The sequence below is a fragment of the Diabrotica virgifera genome, chromosome 5, assembly GCF_917563875.1.
Source record: "Diabrotica virgifera virgifera chromosome 5, PGI_DIABVI_V3a".
Taxonomy (NCBI): domain Eukaryota; kingdom Metazoa; phylum Arthropoda; class Insecta; order Coleoptera; family Chrysomelidae; genus Diabrotica; species Diabrotica virgifera.
In genome coordinates, this window is record NC_065447.1 from 112,053,934 (window position 1) to 112,066,849 (window position 12,916).

At 33.2% G+C, this 12,916-nt stretch overlaps 1 protein-coding gene across 3 annotated transcripts in view; it reads right to left on the minus strand.

Annotated features, from left to right (window-relative positions):
- Nucleotides 1–8,729, minus strand: part of LOC114332354 (sulfite oxidase-like) — a 161,595-nt gene extending 152,866 nt beyond the window's left edge. For all 3 annotated transcript variants that reach the window (XR_007697944.1, XM_050650231.1, XM_050650233.1), the window contains exons 1-3: nucleotides 8,580–8,729; nucleotides 8,242–8,528; nucleotides 4,358–4,445 (exon numbers count right to left, since the gene is read on the minus strand). Coding sequence is in view for 2 of the 3 variants with exons in the window: in XM_050650231.1 (XP_050506188.1) it covers nucleotides 4,358–4,445; nucleotides 8,242–8,528; nucleotides 8,580–8,608 (404 nt within the window). In the remaining variant the exon portion in view is untranslated. The remainder of the gene's footprint in view (nucleotides 1–4,357; nucleotides 4,446–8,241; nucleotides 8,529–8,579) is intronic.
- Between the last annotated feature and the right edge of the window lie 4,187 nt (nucleotides 8,730–12,916).

The following is a 12,916-nucleotide window of genomic DNA, read 5'->3' on the forward strand; positions in this document are numbered from 1 at the left end:
ATAAAAATTATAAATCATGCACATAAATGTAAAAAAATATTTATTTTACTTAATTAAACGAGATTGCTTGATCCAGAATGCTGAAATCTGCATTTTTATCATTAAAAAAAAAAAGGTGGATTTCACCCCTAAAATGCAGAAAGCGCAACTTGGTGCCATATCACTTTTTTTTTGAAGTATCCTCTAACTAATCAACAATTTTCATGAAAATCGATGAAGGTTCAAAGAAATCGTGGGTGAAAACATTCAGTGACTACACTTTCAGAAATATAGAAGAATAAGGTTTTCGTGATTTTCGACTTGTGAATTTTCGTATTTTTGGTTGCTATAAGGGTTGAAAAATTAAAAAAAAATGTAATTCATGCACATAAATATAAAAAAAATATTTATTTTTCTTAATTAAACGAGATTACTTGCGCCATAATGCGGAAATCTGCATTTTTTACAATTTAAAAAGTAGGGGTGTATTACACCCCTAAAATGAAAAAGCGCAAGTTGATGCTATATATCTTTTATTGCTTGAGGTATCCTCTAACTACTTACCGATTTTCATGAAAATCGATGAAGGTTCAACAAAATAGGAAGTGAAAACTTACAGTGACTGCACTTTCAGAAATCTAAAAAATAATTTTTAAAAAAGGGGTGTATTTCACCCCTAAAATGCAAAAAGCGCAAGTTGGCACTATGTCACCTTTGTTCCTTGAGGTATCCTTTAACCACTCATCAATTTTTATGAAAATCGATGGAGGTTCAACGAAATCTGAGGTAATAACTCATATCCACCTTCATTGACTCCACTATATTTTGGTATCGATGCAAGTAACATATCTAATACTGATTCGTACAGATCTTAGTTTGTAAATTGTTAGCGTGATTAATAGTATTTTGAGTTTATTCTTCTTTTTTTATATATTAATATATGTGTGATTTACGACGAGTTATAAAATGTCAAATAAACGATAGGAACCAGAAGCTTCTACCGAGAACTTAAAAGTAAAAAATTCAAATGTCGCAATATAACTGATATTTTTTTAAATTAGCGTAATTTAGGTGATAATATTAATAGTAATGATGATATAAAATATGTACAAGGTACATCTTATCAGATAGATCATACTATGAGACCTACTGATCTTGGATCAAATTTAAGTTCTGAGAGCATTCAAAACAAGTCATGCGATTTTTCAGTGTGTCAGATACAAATCAACGATGACGCAGTAAACCAATTCTACTTAGTTTTATGGAAAAAGGTATGTCTTATATGCATGAAATGTATGTCTTATATATTATATAATTTTATTTTATATCACGTTTGACAGAAGTGAGTATTTTTCCACGAGTACGATAGATAGTCATTTATGTCGCGGGATGCAATCATCCACATATAAAATTATGGTAATAAATTAAATTTTAAACTTTATATGAGAAAGTACATCATGTGACACCTCATTTAAAAGCAAAATGCAAGATTACGTTATTACCGAGGGTCGAAAGTCCCTGAAAACTTTTATATTATTTATTTTAATAAGTTACAGGGGTGAAAAAAAGAGAAAATTGAGTATGATTTTTAACACGTTGACGGACAGCGCGTCTAATGTATAAGCAAGTGTTGTGACACTATATGTATTTTGCAAAGTAGAATAGGGGAAACGCAACGTCTATAGACGTTGTGTCACATTACATCAATGGAAATTAGACGGCTATAGACGTTCTGTCAGTCAGCGTGTCAATTTCAAATATATCATTCAAAAGAAACTTTTTGTTTATTCTAATGTACTTTCGGCCCTCGGTAATATGTAATATTTTATTCTGCGTTTAAATGTTTCAAAGATTATAGTATTAGTTTTCTCAGGATTTGAGAAAAAAATGAATGCGTTTAAAAAGAATTTGACCAACATTTTGCGCATGTACGTATTAATTATACATTTTTGTAATCAGTATTTCAAACGATTTTAAATTAGGTGTCACATGATGTACTTTCCCATTACGAAATAAAATTAAAACTATTTCAACATGAATTTTTTTGCCTTGAAAAAAGTAAAGTATTTTGATTTTTTGAAAATTACATTCGGTTAATTCATTATTACATTTCCTAAACTACTGTAAGTTATTAACTTGCAAAGTCTCATTTTGTAGGTTTTTTAAATTTTAATGAAAATTCCACACCTGTAATTTTGAACCAATCAAAATACGTTATTTTGACAGATCACTATGGCAACGGAGGTATTTTATCGGAAATTTTTTGCTCGTGGGGTACCCAACAGCGAATTATAGTGGAAATTTTTTTACGTTTACAATAACAGAACATTTTTGACAGACTGGTTTTTATTTGTTTACATAATTTAGTTTTGATTCATTTTCTATCACTTGTAGTTACTCAAAACTTATGTAAAATTGAAGAATATACTATTTTCTATCTTGAAATGGTATTCCCATGCAACTACAATGAGTAGAAATTACGAATTTGAAAGCCTAAATAATTGCTGACAAAGCTATGGCGCGCTATTAATCTGTTCATGCAGCTTTGGATTTTCAAATGCAAATTTGGTGTGGAATTTTCTTACCGAATACCACGCGAAGTCAAATTAATATCCGGAAATTTTTTTTTGATCATGAATATTTTTAGAAAATTTCCCTCGTCTGCGACTCGGGAAATTTTCAAAATATTCATGATCTCAAAAAAATTTCCGGAAATAATTTGACCTCTAGTGGTATTACTAGTGAAAATTCCACACCTGTAATTTTGAACCAATCAAAATACGTTATTTTGACAGATCACCATGGCAACGGAGGTATTTTATCGGAAATTTTTTGCTCGTGGGGTACCCAACAGCGAATTATAGTGGAAATTTTTTGACGTTTACAATAACAGAACATTTTTGACAGACTGGTTTTTATTTGTTTACCTACATAATTTAGTTTTGATTCATTTTCTATCACTTGTAGTTACTCAAAACTTATGTAAAATTGAAGAATATACTATTTTCTATCTTGAAATGGTATTCCCATGCAACTACAATGAGTAGAAATTACGAATTTGAAAGCCTAAATAATTGCTGACAAAGCTATGGCGCGCTATTAATCTGTTCATGCAGCTTTGGATTTTCAAATGCAAATTTGGTGTGGAATTTTCTTACCGAATACCACGCGAAGTCAAATTAATATCCGGAAATTTTTTTTGATCATGAATATTTTTAGAAAATTTCCCTCGTCTGCGACTCGGGAAATTTTCAAAATATTCATGATCTCAAAAAAATTTCCGGAAATAATTTGACCTCTAGTGGTATTACTAGTGATAATTCACTACATATATTTATTTTTATTTCATCAACTTTATATATAGGGTGTCCCAACCGAAAAGTAGCGGAACCGTTGAATATTTAGCAAAATGAACATCGGATCGAAAAAATAAAAAATATGTGTTCAATAATTTTTAAAAATATATCAAATGATACCAAACACGACCCCCTACTCGACTCCCTGGAAGTGGGATGGGGGTAACTTTAAAATATTTAATGGAGACCCCCAGTTTTAATTGCAGATTTGGATTCCTTACGTAAAAGTAAGCAACGTTTATTCGAGACATTTTTTCGAATTCTGGATAGATGGCGCTATAATCGGAAAAACGATTTATCGTGATACCATAGGTAATTTATAGAAATTGTTTAATATCTATAGAAACACACTCTCAAATGAAAAATCAAAAAATACGAGTTGAATATTTTTCAAAATCCTATCGACGAATGCCACCAAACACGACACGGTGTCATTCGATAGGGTTTTGAAAAATATATAAGGTGTTTTTTTAGTTTTTCATTTGGAAGTGTATTTCTCGAGACAGACTATTTCTATATTATTCTATTTGTATAGAATAGAAAAAATGTCTCGAATAAAAGTTGCTTACTTTTACGTAAGGAATCCAAATCTGCAATAAAAACTGGGGGTTTCCATTTACGATTTTAAATTGAGCCCCACCCCACCTCCAGGGGTTGGAGTAAGTTGTCGTATTGGGTGTCATTCGATAGATTTTTAAAAATTACTGAACAGGTATTTTTCAGTTCTTCGATCCGATTTTTATTTTAGCCAATCGGCCCCTCCTCTTAATGATGCTGGATCCGCCGCTGACTTAGTGGGATTGTAGGCCAATGACACATGTTACTTATCCCAGACATTTAAATAAGTAAAGTACCGAAGACATAATATCGGAAATTATTACAACGGGGGACTGGCAATGGTCAAAGTAAATCTAAGAAAAAAACGGAAAAAGAAGACTGTATATATAGCGCCAAGTAAATAGATGTGACTAATTTGCTAATAATTGCTGCTAGTCATAAAAATGAGGTTGCTAACTACTTACCTCGTTTTATGTTTTGCTACGTCCTCAGCTGTGTAGCAAGGTAAATCTTCATCATATTCACCAAGTACTACTTTGTTAGTGGCTTTACCTAAAAATATTTAAATACAATACTGGTGGTATTCGACTCTAACAGATGAACTTTCCAGATTTTTTTAACTTGGATATAAATTATCCAAATAAATTAAAGTTATTGTCAAAGCATACCCCCTCTGTGGCTCAGTGGTAAAAGAGTCCTTTTTTGGATCCAAGGGTTGTGAGTTCAAATCCCAGCTGGGTAGAAAATTTTTCCCTATTAAAAATTTAATAAATAAAAATAATTTCTATCCTTGTGGGATCGGTACTTACTCACCTGAGGGACCGTAGATGTTCGGATACAATAACTTGACGTTTGGTCAGTAAAATAAGAGTCTCTTTGTAAAGACAATGAAGTCGACTGTACTAAGTAACAAGACATTTACTCAACACACACTACACATTACACTGATTGCGACTGGTTGAATGATTAATACCTATGCCGTTAAAAAAATTGTCAAAGCATACATTAATGATATTTAATAACTTATGATAAGTCTTACAAAGGTTTTGAAACAGAATTTTTATTGGTTAGAATATAAATGGAAAACACTAAAAGTATAGATACATATTCAAAGAACAGCTAAATAAAACTATTACTTTTACTATTATTATTTAACGTAAAAATTGTTAACAACAGTAGTTGTAATTGCTGGAAATTAACCAGAACTGCAAATTCGCGTAAAATAATATACTTAATAGTGCAAGAAGGTGAAGGTCAGGTGAAGTAATGCAAGTTTCTGCAAATTTCTCTTAATCTATATTGGAATTAGAAATCTAATTAATGGAAGATGGGATGCCCAAGAAATAGAAATATTTGCAACAGTGCAACAGGGGGTGCATCTTTTCACCAATGTTGTTTAATATTTACTGTGAAAGTATCTGCCAGAGGGAAGGAATAGTAGTCAACCAGAAGATTATAAATTTCATTCGATACAGCAATATAAAATAGCACCTGCAATATGCACTCTTTCCATCAGCAGTATAAAGTTAGCGATATTCTTGCTGATTTCCCAACTCCGAAAAAAGTAGCACAACAAAAAGAAGAACAAAACGGTAAAAGTAAAGCCTTAATATGAATTTCAATAAAACAAAAACCATACTAATTTCTCAAAGTAATAGACCAATTATGAAATACTAGTAAACAATAAAATAATAACTATTTTTTTTATTTAGCTTAATGCCTCGACAACTAATGGTCATGGTACAGTAGATTTTGCAATCAGATACCAAGTGTAGTGTGTAGTGTGTGTGTTGAATAAATGTCTTGTTACTTTGAAAAGTCAACTTCATTGTCTTTATAAAGAGACGCTAAGTGTATCCGAACGTCTGCGGTCTCTCCAATGAGTACCGATCCCACAAGGATAGAAACTATTTTCACTTATGAATTTCCAATAAATGAAAAATTTACTATTCCTGATAATATTTCAACTCACGACCCCTAAATCCGCAGGTAGGCTCTCTTACCACTGAGCCACAGAGGGGGTACAATAAACGAAATGAAACACGTGAAAACTTTTAATACCAATGATTTTGGATATATTAAACTTTAAACAAGAAATCGGATGTAGAATAAAATTGGACAGAAATAATTTCTCAAAAATGTGATAGTGTCTCATTACTCGCCGTACCGATCTTCTACAATACCGCATGTTAAAATATTATGTATACAGTACCGTTTAGTATCGTTTTAAAAATCAACTCGTAATGTTTAGAGGTCTTTGGATATCTGAATATTTCAAATACGATAATTCCAGTAACATCTTATCTGATAAGTATAGCTTCCTGTAGATGATAATGGAATGTTAAAGTATCTACCTAATCATGGCAAATAACTTGTCTACGTAGCTTAACAGGATTAGACTTACAAATGCTAACAAAAAAAGTCCAAAGTTTGGTCATATTCGCACTAACAATTGCCACCCAACAATAACAAGACGGAGCTTAAACAAAAAGAACCAACTTCTTCTTAACGTGCCCTATCAAGTCCCCTTGACGTTGGCGATTAACATGGCGAAACTGTCTCTAACTCGAGGTACTCTAAATAGTTGTTCTGCTTTCTTTATGCCTGTCCACTCCTTGATATTCTTCAACCAAGGGGCCTGTTTTCTACCAATTCCTCTGCGTCCTTCGATTTTACCCATCATAACAAGTTGAAGAACATTATATCGGTCTCCCCTACTACGTGTCCAAAATAGGCCATCTTTCTACATTTGACATTACCAAGCAGTTCACGAGCAGCATTTGCTCTCTTAAGGACTGCCAAATTTGTCAGCATAGCCGTCCATGGTATTTTTAGTGTACGTCTGTGCAGCCACATTTAAAACGCCTCCAAACATTAATGCTGGATATTTTTAATGTCCATGCTTCGACACCGTATAAGAGGACTGACCAAATGTAACATTTAATCATGTGCTTTCGAAGTTGAAGTTGCAAGTTATCATTACAGAAGAATGACCTCACTTTTAAAAATGTTGTGCAGGCTATCTCGATTCTACATTTTATTTCTTTATATGGATCTAGTTGTTCAGTAATATGGCAACCAAGATATTCAAAACAGGGTACTCTTTGAATTATATGACCATCAACATATATAACCGTGGGACTTGATGTGCCAAATATTATAAACACCATGTATTTTGGTTTTGAACAGTTTATGGTTGGGCCAAACTCTCTTCCTACTGTGTCAATGGCATTGCAATCCATTCATGTCATCACTTAAAATAACTGTATCGTCTGCATATCTAATTGTATTTATCAGAATATTTATCATTAACTTTCACGCCCCGTTCCAAATTATGCAGCACTTCTTTAAATATTCTATCTGAATAAAAATTGAATAACAGTAGGGACAGTATACAACCTTGTCTGGCACCTTTTTAAATTGTACATATTTCTGTTGATTTTTTATTTATGCAAGTTGCCGTTGTTTGACGCCAGTATAATTTTTCTATAATATTTTTTAATTAATTTGTGATGCTGCACACGATCAAAGGGCTCTTCATAGTCAATGAATACATCAAAGATGTCTTTCGTTTGATCTCGGCATTTCTGCAATAATACATTTAGTGCAGAGAGTGCGTCCCGAGTTCCCAGTCCATTTCTAAAGCCAAATTGTGTTTCATCCTGGTCTTCTTCACATTTTATCTCTGATTCGACTGTGGATGATACGCAGAAATATTTTCAAAGTGTGGCTCATAAGGCTTATCATTCTGTAATCACTACAGTTTTTCGGACGTTGTTTTTTTGGTAGGGTTATGAATTCGGATTTTAACCAAGCTTCAGCGACATCACCAGTCGAATAAACATCATTGAAAAGTGTGACCATTATTCCAATGTTTTCCTCATTTATAAGCTTTAACATATTTGTCGGTATGTTGTCAGGACCAACGGCTTCCTTGTTTTTTGCCAATTTTATAGCATGTAGTATTTCTGGTCCTTCGCCTTCATCTAAAGTCTCCAGTTCTTCGGGTTTATCATCATTATACAGTTCATTTATATAATTATACCACGTTGTTCTAATTTCGTGTTCGTCTATTATTATTTTTTCCGACGAATCGGTTATAGTATGTGGAGTTTTCTTATTATAAAGACCAGCTACTTCTCTAACTTTTTTAAACATATTAAATGTATCATGTTTTTCATTCAACTTTTATAATTCCTTGCATTTATCCTACATCCATTTCCTTTAGCCAACCAAAAGAACCAACACAAATCAAAAAAAGAATACCGATATCAAATGACGTAGGAAAATAATAAATATCTTTAAAAATGCTATTAAAAGATAGCTAAGTATATAGATATGTACTCACCAAGAAAATAGGTCACCGATCCTACAAAAGCGCCTCCTATAACAAATGCTTTTAAAAGGGAAGCTCGATCTTTTGCAAATTTCTTTGTGTGAAACTGTTTATAATAGTTTTGACTAAAATCATTATTAATGGTTTTATTAAAATCGTAGTGAGGAAATGTCTGTCCACATATTAAACTAGGTTTTGATTTGGGAAAAAAATTACTGGAATTTTTAGTGGTATTAAAATTACAAAATTTCTGTGCAGTTGGTCTTAGTTTTTGGTATGTTGGAAGTCCCGTCGACAGCCTAAAATAAAATGGGGTTATTTTTAATTAGGAGTAAATTATTAATACCAACCTTCTCAGAGCGCCTTTAACAAGTTCCATTTCTTAAAACACAAATGAAAAAATAACTTGACATATGTTAAAACATGACAGATTTATGTAGATTTACAATTTGTAGGAACTAAGTATATAAAGAAGGCGTATGTATTACAAAACATGGCTTTATATCACGGTTATTATAGTATGGTATAACTAGAAGCAAAACCCAGACATCCAAAGTGAAAGTAATCCTCCAACACCAAATTGTTCTATATGGTCCACATAATGTTAAGAAAAAAGTCACACCATTTTGAGCGTCTGGTTTGGGGGGGGGGGGGAGAAATCGGATAAAGTCGTAGTTTTTTACGTTTTTCGTCAATATAACCACCTAACTACATCACCAAGTTCAACATAGAATCCCTACAAGACGAAAGTACTAAGGATCTCTACCAAAAAAGACTTGAGGAAAAGATCAATCTCAGCCCTATTGAAATCACAGACAATATAAACGAAGCATGGGAAAAAATAAAAAATCATATAACTAGTAGTGCAAAAGAAGCCATTGGAGAAAGAACAATTGAGTTAAACAGCGGCAGAAACCAAAAACCATGGTTCACACAGGAAGTCAAAGATTTAGCAAAAGAGAAGAAAGATGCATACGTAAGATATATTAACAATAGGACCCCAGAAGAATATCAAAGATATAAATCAGAAAGAAATAGAACAACTAACAGAATCAAAGATCTAAAACAAATATATTGGGAAAAATTCTCAAATGACATGGAACATGATTTACGAGGAGGTCAAAGGAAGGTATGGAACATGTTGAGGAACAAGAAGAAGCCGGTTACCGAAGAATTACAAATTAACGCAATAAAACCAGAAGAATGGGTAACTCATTTCGAGAATCTATACAAAGACGATAACGACGATAATAATGAAGTACAAAGAAATGACCTACAAAGCATTCACCAAGAAGAAACAGAGAATGACAACATCACCCAAGAAGAAGTAAACGAAGCAATCAAAAGATCAAAAAATAGAAAATCACCAGGTCCGGATAATATACCAAATGAATTAATTAAATACGGAGGTACAAAAATAATAGAAGAGATAACAACATTATTCAAAAAAATTGTAAACAACCTGGCAGTACCAGAGGAATGGAGAGAGAGTATAACAATACCCATTTACAAGAAAGGCGTAAAGACAGATCCTACGAACTACCGAGGAATTACACTACTCAATTCTACATCAAAACTATTGACAAAAATTCTATCCCAAAAAATATATAAGAAAGCCGGTGTATCGGAAGAACAACAGGGTTTTCGCCCAAACAGATCTACAATAGACGCTATTTTCATAATGCGACAATTAGTTGAGAAATCAATAGAATTCGACAAGCCCATGTTCACATGCTTTGTAGATCTGAAACAAGCATTCGACAGAGTACGATTAAAGGACGTGCTCACTATCCTTGAAAAGAAAAACATAGGTCAGAGGTATAGACACATAATCAAAGAGCTCAATAGATCCAACAAAACACGAATTAAAACCACACACGGGCTCACGGAAGAAATCAAAATCAATGCAGGCATTAGAAAAGGGGACAGCCTCAGTCCATGCCTATTTAATTTAATAATGGATGAAGTTATAGGTAGTGTTAACATAATGAATCAGGGATACAAAATGGGTAACCGAACCATGAGAATACTTTGCTACGCAGATGATGCAATCTTAATAGCCGAAAACGAAGATGACTTACAACGCCTACTACAAAAATTCAAAATAACCGCCGAAAACTATAACCTGACACTATCCAAAGAGAAAACCCAATCGATGGTAATATCCAGGAACCCAATTAGATGTAAGTTAGTAGTGGACGACCATATAATCGAACAGGTAATGGATTGCAGATACTTAGGTGTGGAAATATCTAGCGACAGGCATCTGTGGCAAGAATCAAAACAGCAGGCAATGAAAGCAGCGAGAATATCTGGTTTCCTGAGGGATATAATCTGGCGGAATAAATATATGAGCACCGAAAGCAAAGTCCGCATTTATAAGACATGTGTTAGACCCGTACTGACATACGCAGCTGAGACAAGGGCCGAGACAACAAAGACCAAACAGATAATGAGAACAACAGAGATGAAAACCCTAAGATCCATAAGAGGTATCACACTCAGAGATGATAGAGTACGAAACGAAGACACATTGAGAGAGCTAGGCGTTCAGGACGTAGTGAGATGGACAAGAGCGCGACGACGCATGTGGAGGGACCACGTAGATCGGATGGACCCTGAACGTATGGCGCATTCGGCGAAAACACAGAAGCCCAACACCAAGCGACCCATAGGAAGACCCAAAAAACGATGGTACGAGAGTTGGAGCTCCGGATCGCAGCAAAGACTGTAACAGAAGAAACAGGACATAGTCCTATTACAAGAAGAAGAAGAAGAAGAGAAGTCAATATTTCTAAAACTATGGGCGGTTTATCATAAACAACCTTCTATACAAAAATGTTCAACATTAAATTTGAAATAAAAAAGGCCCTATGCATAATCCTTCTAAAATGAAGGTCCAAAGTTACGGAGGTAGTATATTACAATTGGTCCGGAAAAAGGTCTAACCCAAACATCCAAAGTAAAAGTTTTCCTTTAACACCAAATTGTTCTATTTCGTCCACATATTGTTCAGTAAAAAGTTACACCATTTTCAGCATCCGGTTTGGGGGGTAGATGGGGGATAAATCGGTAAATTAGTAGTTTTTTTACGTTTTTCGTCAATATTTCTAAAACTATGCATTAGCGTAAACAATGTTTTAACCAAAAATGTTCTACACAAAATTTAGAACAAAAAAGGTCCATACATAATTGTTATAAAATCAACGGTTCCAGAGTTACGGAGGGTGAAAAGTATAGGTTTTCGATACTTTTTATATGTTATGAGCAATTTATAATATTATTACTAATGAAAGAAATTTTCTTTAACAGGAATTGCTATTTCAGTGGCCGTTTGTATGTTAGTTATAAGTCCTTGAAGAAACGTCAACCTCACCACACAAAATCATCATCAGTTGCCCAAAAAATATAAAAAGTATCGAAAACCTTTACTTTTCACCCTCCGTAACTGTGGAATCGTTGATTTTATAACAATTATTATGTATAGGATCTTTTTTGTTTTAAATTTCATGTAGAACATTTTTGTATAGAACATACGTTAGTATTATAACAATAGTATTTACGCTACCTATAGCATAGTTTTAGAAATATTGACGAAAAACGTAAAAAAGCTACTATAATTTACCGACTTCTCCCCATCTCCCCCTCCCCCCAAACCGGACGCTCAAAATGGTGTAACTTTTTACTGAACAATATGTGGACCATATAGAACAATTTGGTGTAAAAGGAAAACTTTTACTTTGGATGTCTAGGTTAGGCCTTTTTTTGGACCAATTATATTATACTACCTCCGTAACTTTGGAACCGTTCATTTTAGAAGGATTATGCATAGGGCATTTTTTATTTCAAATTTAATGTAGAACATTTTTGTATAGAAGCTTGTTCATGCTAAACCGCATAGTTTTAGAAATATTGACGAAAAACCTAAAAAAACTACGAATTTATCGATTACTTTCTCCTCTCCCCCCAAACCCGACGCTCAAAATGGTGTGACCTTTTTCTGAACATTATGTGGACCATATAGAACAATTTGGTGTTGGAGGATAACTTTCACTTTGGATGTCTGGGTTATGCCATCTTTTGGATTAATTGTATCATATATAATTTGTAATAGCTTTAGTAATGTCTAAGAACCGTGGCTTTATATGATACATAACATCTACATCCATCCTTTCAATATAGTGAGGATGTTTGAGTTGGAATAAATTCATTATCTCGAGAATGGCTGAATTTGGAAAAAAATCCTGAGACAGGTCGATTTTTATTTTTAAATTAGAACTGTTTGGCATATATATCATACAAGTGACGTCATCCATCTGGGTGTGATGACGTAATCGATGTTTTTTAAAATAAGAGTAGGGGTTGTGTGATAGGTCATTTGAAAGGCTGTTCAATTCCCTATTCACTAATATAAACAATAACCTATTTTCTTTATTAAATTATTTGACACAAAAAGAAGAATGAAAGCAATTTATTTAATTCAATATACATTTTACTGATCTCAGAAAACAGGTAAAAATATTTATTTCACAAATAAGCATTGCTTTTCGCTTAAATTCAATGTTTAAACTGCTAAGAGACAGGTGGGTGGGAGCTTTAACATTGAATTTAAGCGAGAAGCAATGTTTATTTGTGAAATCAACATTTCTTTCTGTTTTCTGGCAGCACTAAAATGTATTTTTAATTA